The sequence below is a fragment of the Melozone crissalis genome, unplaced genomic scaffold (assembly GCF_028551555.1).
Source record: "Melozone crissalis strain CALT ecotype California unplaced genomic scaffold, PUWL_Pcris_2 ptg000081l_1, whole genome shotgun sequence".
NCBI lineage: Eukaryota > Metazoa > Chordata > Aves > Passeriformes > Passerellidae > Melozone > Melozone crissalis.
Genome location: NW_026535858.1, coordinates 13,689,569 through 13,710,304, shown reverse-complemented (window position 1 = coordinate 13,710,304; position 20,736 = coordinate 13,689,569). Strand labels below are relative to the sequence as shown.

Below are 20,736 nucleotides of genomic sequence, written 5' to 3'. Positions count from 1 at the left end.
CATGTTGTGAATCTGAAATAGTTCCTGGCCATCCTGCTCAACTCTGCTTTTTCTCTCTGGTGTCTGGGAGGTGAAAATCCTCACACTTGATGCTGTGGTTTCCACTGTGGAAATAGCCATGGGATTCCATGAATCCTTTCCCAGAACTGTGGTGGGAGTGAGCTGGAAGTCAGGCTTGACCAGCTTGTCCCCAGAAGTGCTGTGGGCACCTGTGGTGGTTTGCTGGACCACTCAAAATCTTACACATCAGTCTGGGATGTGTGGCCAAAATAATGTGACAAAATGCTTTCACAGACACAAGCTGGCATATCTGTTTGTACATTTAACAATCCTTGGGTCATACAGTACAGTGGATTCCAGGCAACTCCAGTGATTTTTGGACTGGAGAGAGAGAAGAGACTCAACTAGATTTTTCAGTCTCTGTCACAGTTTTGCAGTATAAAGTCACTTCTTTCTCTGTAGCTTTGGAGACAGGCAGATGAACTGTAGTGTTTACCCAAATTCAGAACTGATAATTTAAGCAATGAATATCCAGAATTTTGTTCCACCCACTCCAAAATTGTGATCATAAACTAGGAATAATAGCAACACTTCTGTCACTTTGATGCCTACATCTGATTTGGCTGCCAGAACAAACTTACACCATGACATAGGAACAGCAAGCAAAATTTAGCAGTTTTGTTTTATGCTGAGAAATGGATATGGATGTTCTGTGCTATCAAAGCAAGGAAGTGGTGTTATCAGGTGTTCCTTTGTAAAATACAAACTGAATTCTGAGCCTCCTGACTTTGGTGGTGGCTTTGAAGTGCTGAAAAATAGAGTGCTTTATTTAATATGTATGGACACCAGATACTGTGCTGAACACTTTCTTGTATCCAAAACATCCATCATTAATGTAGCTTTAATAAACTCATTCCTTCAGCATTCTCACTTCTACTGGTTATTGAGATGAAACTGAGCTCCTGAATAGAATATATATGGGTGTTTTACTTGTGCTCTTGGTCAACAAAGGCCTAGCTCCTTTTCTTTTCACAAGAAAATAAGAAGACTATATTCATATACTCTGGATTGTGAAGTTGGCCTGATGTGAAAGGAATTGTTTTTCTTTTCATACAATGAGAGTGAGAAAGTCATAAAATGAGAAAACTACATGAAATAATTTTACATACAGGGATAAATGCATAGAAATTTATTAAATTACATTATCATAACAGAAATGTTAGAAAAATGGTTCCCTGAAGTATTTTAATTAATAAAAAACCCACCAAATTATTACTGAACTTTAATTGAAAAATCTGTATAAACTTGGAGGGAAAATAAAAACTGATTTTTGAAAAGAGTATCTGGGGGATGAGGATGTGATTACTAGTGATGTCTGCTTATTGCAGTCTTCTGCCTGTGTTTTTTACTGCTGGAATATCAAAATTTATTACTGAATAAGTTGTTAGTCTTAACTTGAATCTCTTAGGTGGCATCTTACTGGAGTGTAGTCTTTGTACTGCTCAAAAGAGAAGTATAATCTTATCCCTGTAAAATTAGCCACATATGTGAAAGCTAAAACAGACTGTCTAGAATCAACTTTACAAAGAGAAAGCAAAAAAGCCCAGTAGTTTCAATGTTTAATAGCATATACTGAGTATTACAGGCTTCCATATCTGTGGAGTTTCCTAAAGGGATTGATTATATAAGGATGGCAGAATCAACTTTTTGGTGATTGGAAAGCAAGGAAAGAGGAACTGATAACTTTGTTAACTTTTGAATAATGTTTGTGATGTTTAATCTCACATGTTCTATTTCTTCCAGCTACGAATGTCATGGCTCATCCAGGGTGTCCTGCTGGGAAATGTCTCCCTGGTGCTGGTGGAGAACAAGACAGGAAAGGAGCAGAGCTGGACGTTCTGGCATTCCGAGAACAGCGAGGGTTTGGGAATATGGCAGTGGATGATCTTACCTCTCCCAGAGATACTGGACAGGTATGAGTCTTCTCCTCATTCTGCATGATGATCAGCCCTGGCAGCACTAGCTACCTGGCATGAAAATGGCCAGCACTGCTCCTGGAAGCTGTTCCCTCAAGCAGAAGTGCTTTGTCCTCTGTGAGGCGTCTTCTGTTGGAAGCAGACAATAACTGAATATTTTGGGAAAGCACACAATTTTGCAGCTCCCGAGTCAAAGGTTTGGTTCAAAAACTGATTCCATGGCTAGTCTACAGCAAGGTGCTTAAATTTCTGTGTCTCCATTTCATTGACTGGGACCCACTCTTTGCACACTGTTCTATGTTGCACGTTTGGTGCTCCCTCATGGTTTGCTAGAGTTGGATGTGAGCTCCATAGCTGACATTTTTTCTGGGTACCAAAGCCCCTGGTGATCAATGTGTCTAGATATGAGGATGAAGAGGTGGGAAAAGAGCCTGCTGCAAAATCAGACAAGAATCCATCTGATGGATCAGCCTTTGTGTGAGCTGTAGCAGAAGCTCACCTTGATAAAGGGTTGTGCAAGTCGTGGCTTTATTCTGGCTTTAAGCACAGAAGGTTTATCTGGTAGCATATGTTTATTTAGAGTGTTGTTTTAGCTATTTCTTGCCAGTTATCTTTAGGGGAATACTCTCTTTCCTTGTTTGCTTTTAATGTGTGATGTTTCTAGAGAAGGCACAGACATACTTCACCTCCTGCTGCCCTGGCCCTTAGGCTGCAAGATGCATCTACCATCTGTGTCATGAGCACTGGTGCCCCTTGTCTTTTTGGAAACCTGTGCCCTAGAAATAATGGATTTCATTTAGGGGTAGTTTACCTCCTCAGAACTTTGAACAAACATTATATGAATATGTCTTTTTATCTCCCTGGCACTTGGGGATGCACATAGGCTGCAAATACAACAAGGACACTGCCAGTGCTTTGGTCGTGAATGTATAATTAATATGTGTGCGTCAAAGATTTAAAAAATGCCAGCATTAAGCTTATTGTGCAGTCACTGGTAAAGCACCATTTGTAAAAATACCTGGTTGCTTCATTCCCTTCAGCTGTGTTTCCTTTGAAGAATGGTTTATTTTGCCATTATTATTTATGTGATTTATTTCCTAGTGTTGCCAGAGGAATATTTTGTACCTGAATTATTTTGTACCCTTGTACTATTGCTTTCCTTTAAATTCTCTCTGCTTGCACAGTCAGGCAGAGAACACTTTGATCTTAGGAGCCAGGCTAGCAGTGCTTCATGAGAAATCATGGATTCAGCTGATAACACAGTGCTGACTGTTATGTGCTGACTGTTAGGTGCTGACACGCTTACTTCCCCATTGCTTACAGAGAAAGACAGATGGATTCCCTGAAGGAAGGGAGTTTGTTGGAGGTAAAGACATAAGCAAGGAAAACTTTGAAGTTTTGGTGTCTCTTGAAAAGTTTTAAGCCTTATTTATTCACAGAAACTGCACTATGTTAATGAATTTTTCTTCTAAGATTGATTTAATTGAAACCAATCCTCCCTGGGAAGAAAGAAGCCTCCTGTGAGACTTGGAAATACTGGAAGCATCTTTCTTACCATCTTAAAACCTGTTTCTTAGGAAATCTGTACTGCTGTACAGATTAGGAATGAATTCTATGGAAGTACACACCAAACTGGTACTGGTGAGACTCCAGTATGTAAATGGAGATAAATGACAGTTTCATTGAACTGTAAGAAGTAGTTAATTGAACACAGTGCTGGTGCTGCTGAAAGCTTGCTGTGTCTGTCTTAGTTTCTAAGTGGTCCCTGTGTCAGAAGCTGTGAGGGTCTGTGTTAGAGCCATGATGTTGCAGATTTTCCTACAGGAGGAGCTGAAAGTTTAAATTACCACAAAGAAGTAAAGCTCTCGAGTAAAGCACACCAGGATACCAGTTTCACACAAATTTAAAGCACATTCCATTGTGCCTGGGAAGCTGAATGGAAAGTGTTATTAATAACAAGATAATATGCTCTAAAACTGCTCAAAAGCATGCTTGTTTAAAAGCTGCTTAGCCATAATTTCCATGTTTGGCTTACAGCACTTCAAAGAATCATTAGGAAGACTTCCAAGAAATTAGTTCAGCTCTATCTTTAGAAACAGACATTTCTTAAATGTTTGATATCCCTCAGGCTGTTGGGAGAAATTATACTTTGGCAGAAAATCACAGCTAGAACATTTCAGGTGAATTGGCAATAACAGAAAAGAGGGAGGAGTAAGACAAAGAAGTAAAATTGGGACTGAGGGATGGTGGATTTCTGGCTCTGTGTTATCCTGGGCAACCTTGGACACATGCAATCACAATTTCACCTTGTATGAGGTCTTACCTGTTCTGCATGGACTTGAAAGAAGCTGAAGTGCTGGCACTTTACATCTTCCTGAAGTTATCTACCTGCTTTTGTTCTGGCAGATGTTAGCAGAACAATCCTCAGAGCTCGTGTGTTGTGTTGACCAACAGAACAATCCTCAGAGCTCATGTGTTGTGTTGACCAGCAGAGCTGATGAGCAGAGCTGTAACCCAATTCCAAGTGCTCAGTATCCTCTGGGCATGGGGGAGGAAGGGCCAAGGGCCTGGTTGAGGATGTGCCATCAAAGCAGCTACAATTAAAGAAGCCAGCTGTGGGCAAGAGCTCCTTAAATTGTTGGGTGAACAGGTTGTGCCTACCAGAGGCAAAAGGCAGCATCTCCAGAGGTGCTGTATTTTAAGTTGCCAGTGGGATATACTCAACATGAATGAACAATCCTGGCTGTGATTTGTTATCCCCTGTAGAGCCACTTACCTATCTCTAAAGGATGCATTATCTGCAAATCAAATAATCTGCACAGATTAATGAAAGCTAGAGAAATGGTTATTTGTACTTACTGGAATTTATATATTAGTGCAATACTACAACATTTGGATTGAGAGTAGAATAGAGAACCACCTTATTGTAAGATTGTTTGACTTGATGGAAAATTACTATTTGTTGGAAAATTACTATTTGTTTTCCAGTGAAAAGTGATAAGCCTGTCAAGGATTGCTTTTTTTAATTCACAGAAATGCAGATAGGAAACAGTCTTAAAAACAATGTTGCAGCTGGTAGTTTGGGCTTGCTTATTTTATATATTTGCTTTTAGTTAGTACATGTGCATTTAATTTTTAGTAATGATAATGTTGTGGGAATGTGACAGCAAGAGCAAACAGAAGCCTGATGTAATTGAAGATGAGTGATTTGTGTAGCTAATAATTAGACATTCTGTTAGTTAAACAGTGTGGTCAAGGTACAGCACATAGATAAAATACAATCACATGTAACTAAGTGATTCTCTGGAGCTTGCCCTAGGCTGGTGCTCATTATCACCAACACTTAGCAACTGTTTGCTACAGAGTGTGAGAGGTGGAAAAGGATTAACTCTAATAGGCTGAAGCCTGACTGGAAAATTAATACTTTAAGAAACAAATTCTAAATATCTTGATTTTTGCTCCCTTGATGAAGCTGAGGCCGGCCATGTGGAGCAGCATGTAGACTAAACGTTCTCTGGGTTCCTCTACAACCTGGCTGAAGCTGCCTGGAAGTAGATTCCATGTGAGTCAGCCCAGCTCTGGACTTTCAAGGCCTCTATTCTCTACTAACCCTGTCCTTTTCTTGTAAAAGATTTCACTGTAACCTCTGTAAGGGGAATCTGGTAAAAATAGCTAATATTAATAGTAACCTGTCCCACCTCAGTGCAGTTTCATGACAGAAGAAGACTGTGTGGAAATATAAAAAGAATTAAAATGTGTTTACTGGCTAGAAAGGTTTCTTTGGTTTCCTTTCTTCTTAAGTTCAATTTTTTTGGCATTAAAACATCTAAATTTTTAGCCAGTCTCTATGAGTAGTGTCCAGATGGAGGAAGGAATAAGAGTTTACTTGAGGTCCCTAGAAATTAAATTTTCAGTCATGAATAGCAGCGCCATTTGCCTTGTCACTGATGGCAAGGCCAAGTCATGTCCTTCTAGCAGGGAAGCATGTTCAGAAAGTGAAAAACCAATTTTCTTTTGGTCCCATAGTGCTTGGAGAGCTTCAAAATTATTTTCTTGCTGATGACCTTCTCCTGAACACAGACTGAGAATTTTATTATATTGGAGGGGATCAGTAAGGTGACTTACCTGGAAGGCTGGGTAAGGATGAGAGGTTCCTGAAGAAGAAAGCAGAAATCCTACAGACAGCAGTTACCTCAGAGGATAATATTCTGTTTCAACAACTCAGAATTCACATCCCAACAACTGCATTTGCTATTTTGTTTTAACTGGCTTCATTACCTATTCCAATTCTGCTGACTTCCTAGGTTTTTACAAACTACACTGGCTCTCATTAGGCTTTGGTTTCCATATCCATTGGGATTCCCTTTCAGTCTGTGGGAGTGAGATTGTCTGTTCTGTCTGGCTCCTTCAGCAGCTCTGGTCTCAATGGCAGCCACAGCACCTGGGGAGCCTCTCACTCATTGCAGCAGTAAAAATAAATGGTCTCATCTCATATCCCTCTATCTCCACCAGCTGTGGCTAAACACTCTTCTTGTCCAGTAATTCCTCTTGCATTGCCCTGTCTTTCCTTCTCACTCCTTTCAGAATTTATTTATAAGTTTCTCAGTGTCAGATTCTCCATTTGGAAAGAAAAGGTTCTTGGCAATATTTTTGACCCAGGGGTCTGTTTATCTCATGTTATTCCTAAATTTTCTTCCCATTCTCTAAGAAGAAACAGGGACCCTCCACACAAGCTAGTCATGTGTCTGCCCGCACATGACCACATATATATTAATTCACAGAATATTCTGTGAATGTATATTAATTAGTCACATCTGCACCCAGATCTCTTCAGTCTGTCTCACACCCACCCTACAAGCCCAGGCTATGGTACCCTGAGGTGGCCACACATTAATTGGTTAAAAGCAGGTGGCTCCTTAACAACCAGATCACTGCTCTTCTGCTCTCTAGCATTAATTATGTCTGTCTGACTGTCCTCCTTCTGAAAGAGTTATTCTGAAAATGTTGTTCTGTGCGTCTGAAAAGGGGTTTTTTGTGACAGTGTGTGCAGAGTACCTGTGACAGATTTTGTACACGCATGGTTGTCTTTAATAACACCTTTGAATCTCAATCTTTATTACTAGACCTTTGAATCTCAATCTTTATTACTAGCTATTAAGTAACTTCCTGCATGGCAATTCTGTCACTATAACTGAGTTTGGTTAACATGCTTATATTTCTCCAAATAATCTTATTTCCTCTAAATGTGTCTTTTATCCCAAATAGTGAGTATTCCTTTGTGAAGTGAGCTAACAATGCATCATTTGTAACGGAGAAGTTAATGGGAACCCGAATGTAATAAGGGTTAGTGACCTGAAATTTCTCCATTCTGTGAATACCTCGGTCTCAAGCAGGTTCAGCTGTAATTATTTTAGCTAGGTAGGGAGAGAAATCATCTCCATCAGAGGCAAAACATTACCAGTTATGAAATGAGATTTGTACGTACAGACACGCTGTGTTCGTGTCACTGCATGGGGGATTGAGTACGGAGGAGATTAACGTTCAATCTTGGTTAATAATCCCCGTCTTTTATGATCAAAAGAAAAAAAAAATAATTATTATGAGGCTTTCTAAAATAATGGCACGAAGGCAGCTGCCTGAGTCTGGGTAATGAAAACCTGAACTGTCTGTATGAGCCAGGGACAATATTTAGGTGAAATTCAGAGTAGTTACTGAAGGGAGGGAGCTGTAGAATTTGCACAAAATCAGCTTGTAGAGGTCTTCAATGGCTTTTTTATTTCCCTTTCATCAGAAGAAGATAGAATACATGCAAAACCTAACATTTCTGTGCAATGAAGATACAGGGATAGATGATGTGGGCAAAAGAGTTTGTCCTCATGGAGGCTGTACCAGCATAGCTATAAATACATCTTCACACTTTTAGTTCTGCATTTCCCTCTCTAATAAGCCCCAAATATTTTGGGGAGAACTGGTCCTCCGTTAGAATCAAGGAAAAAATAAGCAATCAAAAAGAATGAGCTGAACAGAAAACCCAGGGTGATGTGACAAGTTCAAATACTGACCACACTGAAATAAAACCCAAGATTCAAAAAACCTGAGAAGTGGGAAAGGTTACAGACCAGAAGCTTTGATGTTGTCCTGTTTTGGTCAGATTTAACTGAGTTAAATTACACTTTCAAAGAACTGTTCATCTGGAGTGATATTTCACAGATGAGACCAAAGATACAAACCAAAAAAATCTCATTTTGTGTCATTTCTTATCTATGACTGAAATATTTGAGCAGTGGTCACCCTTGAGTGGTTTTTGAATGTATGTAAAATTTGTATCCTTCAAACAGAGGAGCTGATGTTCCCCAGAGAGGAGAATGAAAGGAGGAGGGGAACGTGTTCCCCTGGTACAGCATTTCCTATTTGCCTCAAACAGAATTTCTTTTAAAAAGGCCTTTGTATGTTTTTGCTTTCACAGCTCACCTGACACACAGCCCTGCAGGGTGGAACTTGTACTACCCAATTGTCACACATCTAAGGAATCCTCTTTCTAGCTGTGCTCCAGGTTGAGTAGGGCAAAAGGAGACAGTTAAGAAGTCATTTCCACCAGTCCTCAAGTCATAATTTTTCTAATATCCAAGTCATTGAAGTGTTTCATAGCTGCCATGCTTTCATTCCTGTGAAGAAATCTAGCTTACAAACACAGACTTATCTGATGAGGATCTGGCTTCCACGTGAAGAAGTTGCAGGGATTTATTAAGCCACAAAGTCATGACAAACTTGCCAGCAGTAATTTGGCTGCTCCTGTATAATTGCCTTCAGGAATATTCTTTCCTGGCCATTCACTGCAGCATCTGTGTTTGCAGGGGCTGTGTCTGTGCAGTGCTGGGGCCAGTGGAGGTGTAGGGTGTGCAGTCAGCATTGCCCCTCTTTGGTCTGTGCACAAACCCCAGTTTGTGGAGATTGTCACCTCCAGTGCTGTTCTGAGTCACGGCAGTAACATCTCCTGCTGCTGCTGCTGCTTCAGTGTCAGCTCCCACCAAAGTCACAGGGAATTATTTCATTGATTTCAGGGATCAACTGGAAAAGGGGAAAAAATAAAGAGAGGGAACGAGGGAATGAGATGGGGTTTTTTCCATCTCACTGATGTGTGACATTTCCATCTTGAGTTTTGATTAAATTTCCCTTAATTAGCCCATTAAGCTAAAGCCACCAAAGCTAATGATTGAAATGTTGGTTAACTGATGATCTTTTTTCAATGGAATTTGAAAGACATCGTATTTCTAAATTAATAGTGGCATTAAACAAGGGAAGATAAAATGATGAACTATTTGTTGCAGAAATGCTGGTCTCAAGAGAAGGTTTGTACTGAAATTGCTTTCGTGTTAGCAAAAAATAAGATTAAGAGGCAACCCAAGCAGCATTGATGGTCCTAATAGTGTTTAGCATTCACAGAATTTTTGTATTTTGGAGGCATTTCTGTCTTTTTTTTTTCATCCCCGAAGAACTTGTGGAAATTTCTCAAGAGTTCTGGTCCCGGTGTTCCTGCAGGTGAAATCAGCGAGGCTGATTGCAGGTGAAATCAGCGAGGCTGATTGTTAACTTGAATAAACTGTAAATAAAAGTAAAAAGCAACCTATTGCATTCTGACATGGGCATGTGACATGGCACTCCCTTCAACAACAGAAATACTGGTTTGTGTCATGCCTTCAAGGTCTTAGAAACTGAACATTTGATAATTCTCAAAAGAACAACCCTTTATTGACTGAAGAGGCACGACATGAAAAGTGCATCAGTGCGTAACACCTTGGGGCATGAACCTTAGGAAATTGCCTGAAGATATTTTTAGAAGTGCTCCATGGCCTGGAGGCAGAAAGAAGGTGCACTGTAGTCTTTGCGGAGGTATCTGTCCCTTATGCTCCCTGAGCTAAAGTCTGCAGTACTGGAGGGAAAAGCTGACAGAGAGCAATTGCTTGTTTGTCTTTGTAATTAATTTTACAGCCTCAGTTTAACACCTTACAATCATAAATTCACATCAGTGTCCTTGTCTGCAAGTGGCATTTATTGTGCACCCTGAGGAAATTGGCTGAGGCTCAAATGCACCAGGCTTGGTCCCCTCAATGGTCACTGTGTGCAGAGCACTGATTTTCACTCAGAGCAGTCTGAAAGATGTGCAGCTGAGCCAGGTTCCACCCTACCTCTTCCTGGGCATTTCAGCAGCACTCAACAAGGAAGGAGAAGCTTCTGCTGTATTTTACAGCCTCAGGTAGGGGTTGGTTCTCCATAGCACACCAGAATGTCACCTGTGGTGCTTTAGGACCTGTTTCACACACAGTTTAGTCATCTCTGCTGCTGGCACTGTGACTTGCAGGAAAAAGGAGATTCAGAGCCCGCTGTGTGTGTCCAGCAGCTTTTGTTTAAGTCTTGTATGCATGTCTCAAACTGAACAGCTTATGTTTATGCTAGAGCCTGTAATTTCATTTGAAGTGTTGTGGGATATCAGCTGTAAAGCAAATGAGGGAGGGAGGCAGGGGGAGGGCAGCCAATTCCATCAGAAGCCAATTTAATATCCAAGGATTTTATATTCCCTTCTGTTCTCCTCCTAGACATACCCACAAGGGGTTTCAGGTATCCCAACTAAGAACTGTGAGACTGCTGGCAGCATCAGACTGCAGTTGCACTTTTTATGGATTTTGGAAGGCTAAAAGTATGCTATTGTGATATTGTGAGACTTGTATGGATGGAGCTGCCACCTTTTGAGCTAAAAAAGATGGATCATTTAGCAAGGAAAAGTGTCTTGCAATTTGGAGTTGCCTTTGATGCTAGGGATACTCTTCCTTCACCATATCCACTACTATTTGTGTCGGACACCTGCTCTTTCATGGCAGCTGCTCATGTCTTTAGAACACAAAAAGTCAGTTTTAGTGAAGTCTCTCCATATGTGCAAGGCATATCTCCAAGGAGTGAGAAATTTCAGTGTTGGAACATCGTTGCTTTTCTTTACCAGAAATAAAGAAGGAGGAACATCATAACTATAGAAATATTTTCTGTCATCTGTTCTAAACCCTTTGCACCTTTTGGAGGCTAACAGAAGTTTTTTCTGGTTTGAGTTTTTTGCTTTGGTTGTGTCAGCTTTTCTGACTCTGTGCCCAGCTGTAGCTTAGCAAGAACACCAGTTGCAGAAGACACTGACATTCCAATCTACATATCCTCAAAATATCCTCACAAATATCCCTGGGGTCTGGTTTAGCTTTTGCCAAACCTCACTGTCCCCTCTGGAAAGCTGCCCTGTGTTGGAGAAAAATGTGGAATATGCTGTCCCATAGTAAATATACAGGGCAGCTTCACTGGAATTTGCTTTTGAGGTTGGTTTGCTGGTAAAGGAGAGGTATATTTTAAAACAGTAGGAATCACCAAGACTAATGTAGAAATGCTAATAACATTCACAAAGCTGAGAGAATATTTTAGACCCAGTGCCATGCAGAAAGGACTAGAGTGTGAGAAAAAAAAATGTGCCAGTGTTTAGATCCTTGCTGCAAGGAAGAGACAGGATTTCTAAAGCCTTTTGAAATAAATAGGGGTGCTCCTCAAAAATACCTTGTTCTGCCATCATTTTCTTGTCTGAACTGAAACACCTGCAAGAATTCACATTCTGACTGAATATTTATCTCTAAAATATAGAGCAAGAAGCACCAGCAATAGATCTACATTAAAGAGACCCACGAATGGTTTAACTTCTGCTGGTGTAAAACATCAAGATACAACAGAGAATGAGGTTTAAATAATATTTCATATTCACTTGCAGCTTGTTCTGCATCATGTGATCATTTCATGTTTTTATAGTCTTGATGCAACCTCTGAGCATTGTATCTGACTGCTCAGCTATGGTTGGCTGCCTTCAGAAATTTTTCTCTTTCCTAAGCAGAGTATTATGATTTTATGTGGCAGATATGCATGGAGAGAACATGAACTTGCTAAGCTAAGAGAAAACCTAAATCCATGAGTACACACAATTAATCTGTGGTCAGTGTACTGTCAGATTTGAAGTATTTGGTTGTGGGTAATTTTTGCTCTTCCTGTTGACTTGTAATATCACTGAGGGAATTTACAGTGATTTTTCTTCTGGTAACATAAGAGTGGCACAACTTCCCAGCAGAAGCCAGCTTTCCTTAAATCAGGGAGTGATTTGAGGCAAACCTCCTCAGCTTCTCTAAGGAGATAATGAGTTCTGCACTTCCGGTGGACTACCCAGTGTCAGTTCCTCTCTTTTGTGACTGCCAGGGCTGTTAGACACCCTTTGCTTCCTACAGAGCACATCAACACCAGATACTTTCTAAAATTGGTCCAGCCTTTGATTGCCAGTTCCTTTTAGGAGCTCCAAATTACTTCAGGAGCCCTGCCTACTTATTTTTCTCAGCACTTTAGGGTGTAAATCACTTGTGAGATTAAAACCTCTTAGGGGTCTGGTTGGTTGGTTGAGCTTTTATTTGTACCAGAATCCAGGGGACTTTGTTTTCTGACAACATGCATACACACACTTCTGCTTCTTCAGGCTGTTTGTCTGGAGGGAAGAGGGGCAATATTCTCTTATTCTCTCCACCTGTATTACTGAATAGCTCCCCTCCTCAGGTCATCTTTCCTTGCTAGGAATGAGGATACTTTCTCTATCAATTTAATATTTTTATACGTGAAAAGTTTTTCTCCACCATTCAAAAGCTGCTTTAATTGTGAAGAGCTCTGAATTTCCTGTTCTTTAGCAGAGTTTAATCCCATTTTTTCCAATTTGTGCAGGTTTTGGTTTCAGATCACCGCTTCATGGGAAGAAGGCTCTGATGCCATTATTGCTTTTGACAATGTCTCCCTTAGTCTGGACTGTTATTTAACAAGTAAGTTTTCCTTTTATCTGCAAGCGACTTGTCTTTTATTTGCCATGTAATTGAAATTTGGGGACTGTGGGGAACGGGCTGGGTGTCATTATCTTCAAAAGACTCTTGAAAGGCAAAGGTCTGTGTCAGAAATCACTGTGCTTAGGCAGAGGGCCCCGCTCAGGTGCACCCTTACTGGTGGAACAGGGCAGGGAGAGAGTTCCCAGTTTGGCATAAGTGGGCAGTGAGACACAGGGTGAGGGAGATCAGCTTCCAGCTGAGGCAGAACCATCACCTGTCCAGCCAGGCTGATGCAGAAGGCAGTGTGTGATTATAGATTTCCACATGACCTGGTTTGCTGTGTGACAGTTATCAAAATGAATGACAGCTGGACACTGGCTGGAAAAAGACAGGCATCCTGTGATTGACACTAACTTTGCAATAACACTGGGCACAATACTCCAGTTAAATTAGAACAAGGTTATTTTATTTAGACTGACATGCATTTAAGTCTGAATCAGAAACTGGGATCTTCACACTCTACTGCTCTGGGGAAAAATTTGGATTCTGATCCTGGCTTTGTGATTGACTGGCCTCTAGAATATGCCCAGTCTGTACCTCTGATGGCACATGTAGATTTTTATTAAACATTTGTGTCTGACTCATCTTTCATAATCTCATGCATAGTGAATTGCTTAATTTGTAAATGTGTTCAATGATCTGTCACTCTGTACCTCAGACCAACAACTTACATGAGGGCTGGAGAATTGCTGCTCTGAACAAATTAAACTTCTGCCTTGGGCTGAGCAACAGAACTTGAGCACATCCTTTCTTCTCCTACGCTTGGACCTGCAACCTCTGTAGCCCTGTTTGGACTGAAAACCTCTAAACCCCTTCTGCAGTCAGAACGTTTCATCTGCTTTGTGTTATGTTAATTTGCATTGCCTGGGGCATGAGTCTCTCCATTTATGCTGTAATACCTCTTGTGTTCTGTGCACAAGTGCAATATACCTCAAGTTACATTATTCAGAGAGATCTTAAAATTAGGATAGAATTAAAGAAAATTCCTCCTGTTTTACTGGCTAAAAAAAATTTATAACAGTTGCTAAAGATTGTATTCTGTATTTCTGCTTTGTGTCTTCTTTCACTTAATGTTTTGCCTACCACTCATTCCTGTTTATTTTCCTTTTGTCTCAGTTCCGTAACAACAGTGGAAAGTCAATGTGCCCATTTCTTTTAATAATGTTAAATCCTGTGACTGCAGGCTCCTATTCTCAGCACAGAAGTCTGCAGCCCTTATTTTAGTTTCAATTTTGGGTAACATAGTGACTCAGTCGCACTCAGCCATAAACCAATCTGTGATTTCTTGTTTTCTAGTCAGTGGAGAGAAGACACCTCGAGGTACCACTCCAGACTCAAACAATTTGCTCACCAGTAGAGGTGGCCAGAAGAAGTTTGGATGGGAACAAAAGCTCCTGGGAAATCTCCAGCTCAGCAGTGCCCCCTTTTCTGATCCAGCAGGTAACTGTCTGAGAAGCATCATCAGACAGGAGAGATTTCCAACTAGCACAGATTTCATTTAGATGTGGCTAAATGCAATTTTTTTTCCCCCCAAAGCCTGTGATCAGCGCTTTTCCCAAGTTCCTTACAAATAAAACAAACATGCTCTAGAAAGAGATTACCTTTAGCTGCTAACTGTAATTTGGTTTTAAATGTAACAGGCTGCCAGCTGGTCAAAGAACCAGAGGGGGGCCCTTGAAGTAAAACATGGGTTTAAACTGTAAGGTAAGTGTGTTTGGTGTCATGGTCATCTAAAAATGGGCAGAATCAAAGTGAAGTCAACCAAATTGACTGAGTTTAGCATTTATTAACCTGAACACTCAACTCTGGTTGATACAGACTTGGTTTGAACTAACAAAGCCTCACTTTTTCAGTAAATAATCATTGTCCATTTGAAACAGTACAGTACTGGACTTAGTAGGAAATGTCAGTCTTGTGTGTTCATGTTACTTTATTCTCCCTTACCCTTCAGCTCCTCTTTCCAACCTAACTGTAATTAGCCCTTCTCACCTAATCACCCTTTCCAACCTAACTGTGCTTCGCCCTCCCATCACTGTCTCCCAAATGTTTCCCTCTCTCCTCTCCCAGGCTTTCCCACACAGTCACAACATCTGTTTTGGGCCTCAAAGGTGCATTTCCATTTGAATTGGCTTCCTTCCCTCCTCCTGGCCAGCCTCTCTCCCTAACTGGTTCAAGCAGCCACAGCCTCCAGCCTGCCTGGGGCAGCGGGGCTGGCCATGGAAGTGAGGGGTGGCTGCAGGAGAGACAAGAAAGAGCTTGTAACAACTGCAACCCCAGCACTGTGTGCAGCTGCTTCTCCTCACTTAGGGCAGCTACCTGCCAATTTGAAATACCTCCCCTCTTAGATTAGACAGCAGGGTTGATAGATGATGCCTCCTTTGCCCTGTCATTAAGCCTAAGGATTTGTTCTGCTGCCTCCTTCTCTCCCACTCTTTTGCTAAGAAGAGTCTTTTGCATCTGTTCTTTTCTAGGCTGTATTTCACTTTGCTCCCTGCAGTGTTCTGTTGAGGTGTGTGGACTAATGGTGTTAGCTCTGATGCTGACAGCAGTCTGGTCAGTGTGGCCAAAAGCCCCACAGAGCCCTGAGAGCCTCCCTGAAAAGCTGCATCCATGAGCCCACCCTGTGCTGCCTGAGCTCTCTTGTGGAGCCAGCTCTGTCAGCAGAGGCTGAGGGACAGCCTGCAGGGCCAGCTGAGTTCCCATCACATGGAGTTTACTGATGTTTTATGTGCTGAGCATCACACAGCAAGGAAAGTGCAGAAGCACTGCCAGGAGCCCCAAGGGAGGGAGGCAGAGGCAGTGAGCCCATAGGAGAGGGTGCTGGGCTGGGTGAAGCTGCACTTCAGCCACAAAGGTTGTGTTTAGCTCTCTTACAGAGGCTGTGTGTGAGCCTGGGCTGTCACAAAGGTATAATTTACAAAAGTATCTTTATATGTTCTCAGAAGATCCTTTGAAGTTCTCCCTTCAATATCTGTATCTCTGTTTCCTGCCTGTAAGTGGAGTTGTCTTTTAAGTGCTCTCAGTATTGCCCTTGGGTCAGTGATCTCATGGTAGCATCTGTAGGCAGGGGTAGATTATGGATTTCTGGCTGACTTTCTGTGGGTGGTGATGTAGTTTCCTAAGGCAAGTATACATTTCCTTCCAGGGTGCCTACTGTTTTAGCAACAGAAAAAAACATTAGATTTTAGATGCAAAGTTAATGTAAAGTGTGCGTGGGCTAGAAATCCTGTGGCTGTAAATTTTTGTGAGAATTTTGTTATTTCCTACTTGTCACTAGACTCTGACATCATTTAGCTCTTCTGCTCCCTGTCCTATCTGAGGAATTCAATTTAAAGAAAGGCTTGAATGGTGGAAATAAAGGGAATCAGATTGCATGAGGGTAGAAGAGAAGGTCACTGAGGTTCCTCGAGCAATTAAAATAATTTGTGATGACCTTGGGGTGAAAATTCAAGGCAATTCCAATCTAAAACAGCTTGCCTATTTTCTGGGCTTTATCCTTGGTCTTGTTCATATTCTGTCTAAAATTGTCTCTAGCCCTTGGGGTTTGAAATTACTCCTACAGCAATTTTCTCCCCTTGTGCCCTCAGAGTAGACAGGGCAGAAACAGAGAAGCTGAGTGGCAGCTTCTTGCAGTGAAAGTCATTGCATTTCTGAGGGTCTCTGCAGCACCAAATTCCCTTTTCCCTTTGTGTTGCTGAGCCCCTGCTTGCTGTCAGGAAACACTGCAGATGCTTGTTTGGTCCCTGGGCTATGTATTTTACCCAGCTTTAATCTTGTTTCTTTCTGCATCCTGTAATGCATTTAAGAAACCTCAGGCAGATTCTGAGAAGGCCTTTCCTTTGATGGGCACATATTTACTGTAGTATGAGTGAACCAACAGCATCAGCACCCCCCTGAAGTCCCAAAGACTGCACTGACCACTGTGAGCTCAGCTAAAAGTAATTACAGTTAATAGGATCTTTGACTTGTGTGATGGATCACATACTATAATATTGCCTTCTTAAGAAATCTTACTAAAACAGAGACCTGTGCTCCTAAAGCTGATGAGACAACAGGATAATAAAATGCCCTCCCTAAGTCCCCAGGCCAGTTCAGCCTTCCCAGCAGGAGCTACAGCCTGAAAGACAGGTAGCACTTTGTTTATACAACATTAAATCCAAACAAGCTCACTTGTTTTCCTTGCTCCTTTGTATCTGAGCACAGCCTCTTACATACACACCTGCTGCTTTGGCCTGTGCTTGGAAATGCATTTCCAGCAGAATTGATGGCTGGCACCACCAGCCCCCCTGTCCTCTCTGTTCTCAGGCCCTGCACCCTCAGACTTGCTTCTTCAGCCTTGCCACAGTTGGCCATGGCCCACAGGGCCTCCAGGTCCTGCACACTGGAGACTCAAAACACACCATACAGCCACACTGTCAAACACCCTAAAGCTTCCAGAAATGTGTTACCCTCTGCAGTGTGTCACAGCTGGGATCGTGAACACACCAGGTAGAATAAAACCTGAAATGTCTATAGCTAATGTGGTGTTGTTGCTCTCTCAAGTTCCTTGATGACCAGGACCAGCACAGAAAAAATCCTGTGGTTTTCAAATCACACAGCTACTCACAGTGCAAGGTGGCCATTAGATAGATGTTCACAGGGCAGTGCAAATGCTTTCCTTTTCTATTAACTAATGATGTGTTATTTGCTGGAATGCCAGCTTCTTGCTGAAAGGTTGCAGGTGAAACTTGATTCTAGAAGCAGCCCATAAAAACTGTTGTAACAAGGTCTGCATATGCCAGAAGACTGAATCAGCTTTAATGGAACCAGGATTTTTCATTGAGATGGTTAAATCTGTACAAAAGGCTGAGTGCTGTTTATTCTGTTGTAAACCCAGGCTTACTTTGGCTTTGGTTTTAAATTGGTTAGGTATTAGTTTAAGTAAAACTGAAAGCTTCTCAAACCATACTATCATTCAACTACCAATTAAAAAGTCAATTTATATCAAACCAATGCAATTTCCTTTTATACACAAGGCTAGAATATGGGAAATTTGGGCACATAAAGATACAGTGAGCAATAATGAGGAACTCGAGGTAAACAAATTACTATCACAGAAGCTGAAGGAGACAAAATAGGATTCTCAGTAGGCAAAAAGAGATAACAAGACACAGAGCAATCAAGCTTTAATTAAAGATTTCTGGTGCTTCTAAATAGGCTTTAAATACCATGAGGATAGCCTCTCTTTTGATGTTTCAGCTTCTCTTCTGTCCCACTGACAACTTATTTGTGTCAGGGCACACAGTACAAAAATGGCATGTTGTGAAATGTGCAAAAATATTAACCTTTTCCCCCCTCAAATTTTGCATTCTTTTGTCCCTTCTGCTCTGCACAGCCATTGTGCAGCCCTGATTTCATGCATGGAAACTGCCATCAAATAATTTTCTTACCCAAACTGGGATACTGTTTTGCTCCAGCCTCTTCCCCACAGCATTTAGTGGCTGCACAGATTTTGAGTTTTCCATCAGGGAGAGTCCTGTTTTGAGCACTTCCACGGCTGTTTCTCGGAAGAACTCTCAGTCACATTACTTAATCAGATGAAGGAGCTGAAAGGGACAGAGGAGCAAGTATTAAGTAAAAGAAAATTACATTTGGTTGCTCTTTGTATGCAATTATACTAACTGAACTGTTGGTATAATGCAATAAAGGTATCTGCAGAATTGTATTTTTGTATTATGCATCAATTAACACAGTAAATAACAGCCCAGTGCTCCCCCCCCCCCAACAAAAGTAGCATTCTGAACAGTGATGGAAATGTTCAGATACAACAGTGGGATCTCACAATATGTAGGTATGAATTTCTTTATTGCAGTGTTTACACTTGCTTTCTCTGTAGGATTGAAAATAGCAACAGTGCAATACTGAAAATCAGCATGCAACCAGATACAACCTAGCAAAGTTGAATTGGCATAATTGCTCTCCAGAGTTAATCATGCACTTGAAATAAACAGGGCAATTCACGGGTTTCAGACCTACACTTCAAAGCTGCTCACTCTTAAGAATGGCAGTTTAAATTGTACAGAAACTGGTGTAAATCTGAGAAAATGTTTTAAATAATTTTTCCACCTCCACCCAACTTGGTCTTTGTTATCTAACGTGCATTTCTACCATCCTTTGTAATTATGAGCAAAATGAAATTCCAAAAAGGTTGGTAGCATGTATCTTTAACACCCTTTATGGAAGACTCTTTGTGAATCATAAAAGGGAAAAGAAATTTGTTTTCCTCATGCTGCTTTGTTAGTGCCTGATTTCAGAAGGTGGCAAAAAAACAAGGTGTTCTCATTGCTGTCCAAAGCCAGTAGTGCTCTTACCCTCTTACACTGACCACAATTTCCTACAAGAATGCCCCTGAGAGTGTTCCTTATTTATAAACACTTAAGAAAAATCTAAAGCATGAATCAAGCTTTTGAGTATTTCTTTGAAATGATACTCAAGATCAATCAGGCATGTTTGCCATCACTGCAGATGCTCCTTCTGAACTGAAAGACCTATCCAATTCTTCCACTGCTGCCCTCATTCAGAAAATAAAGATAGAAATAGTAACTCCAGAAAGGGTGGAAAAGCCGACCTCTCTTAGTCTAGCCATACCTCAGTAACTGGTTCTTGTATTGCTGGGAAGACTAACTAATTTCTGTGATCATTTTATAGCCCCTTAATAGCATTTTGTAGACACACTTAACAGGTATGGGACTGTGATTGTGAGCACAACCTAGTTCTGCCATTTACCATCATCTTTCAACTCCTGCCCCATTAATCTCTGGCAAATTCAATCCTGGGAAAGGTAATAATCTCCAATTACTGCTCACAGAACACTGTTAAATGGCAGAACCCAAAGCAAAATTGAAATCCTTACCTCACTGAGCATGTTTCTTATGTATGCTTGTAGTGTATTTTTCCCTACAGGCTTCCAGCATGGACCACTGGAATTATTGGTAATGCATAACTGAGATTGCTCATGCACTGAGTAAAATCTACAGCTCTCCACACAACCCATGGGGCCAGTGGCAGCCAAATGTTGGTGAAGATTATGGTGGGCAGTTTCCTGTAAGCCTCTGATTTCCCATATTGGCCAAATATTACCAGGCAAGGGAAGCTTGTGGAAGTTTTTACAAATAGATGAAGCAAACATTCCACTTGGTCATGGCATCAACCTTGATGACATCTGCCTGAGACAAAGAGGTAAAATGGACTTTGTGAGGAAGAATTAATAGCATCCAAAAGTTTAGCTGCTGGGATTCTTATGCCTCTGAAACAGGAGAATTTACAGCCCTCATGAATGTGGATTTTTACTCTGTTGGGAGCAGGAATAGCCTTTTGGTTTGAATAGAGGTTGTCACAGCAAGTTACACAAACTGTCTGCACATTGTTTTAAAGCACTGATACATTTCACTAGCATGTTACTCTAGGTTCCAAAATAAGTCAAGTACCATGGTGCTTGGTTGGCAATTTGCTCAAATCACTAAAGTTTTGGCTGGCAGTGGGTTTAAACTAGGTTCAAACCAGCTTGATTTGACAAATGCCAGTTAATACATTTAGACCCTTGAGGTATAGCCAGAATGCCTCTGTCTGTTTTGGGGCATGGAGTTTGTGAGCTGTACACGTGCCAGTGAAATTGCTTTCTATGTTAGAAGTACAAATGTGCCTCAGGCTTTGCTCCATGGTTTTCTCTTCAGTGTTGCTGGTTGTTATTTGCAGCAGTGCCTGCAGCAGCATTGCCTAGGGCTGCAAGTAGTATCAGAGCTTCTAACAAATCAGTCATTTTAAGTCTTGTGGGGTTTTGTTCATTT

General features: G+C 41.2%; 1 protein-coding gene across 2 annotated transcripts in view; it reads left to right on the top strand.

Annotated features, from left to right (window-relative positions):
• Nucleotides 1–20,736, top strand: part of ALK (ALK receptor tyrosine kinase) — a 307,502-nt gene that overhangs the window by 245,958 nt on the left and 40,808 nt on the right. For both annotated transcript variants that reach the window (XM_054290348.1, XM_054290347.1), the window contains exons 9-11: nucleotides 1,804–1,973; nucleotides 12,756–12,850; nucleotides 14,207–14,350. In XM_054290348.1, coding sequence (XP_054146323.1) covers nucleotides 1,804–1,973; nucleotides 12,756–12,850; nucleotides 14,207–14,350 — 409 coding nt within the window. The remainder of the gene's footprint in view (nucleotides 1–1,803; nucleotides 1,974–12,755; nucleotides 12,851–14,206; nucleotides 14,351–20,736) is intronic.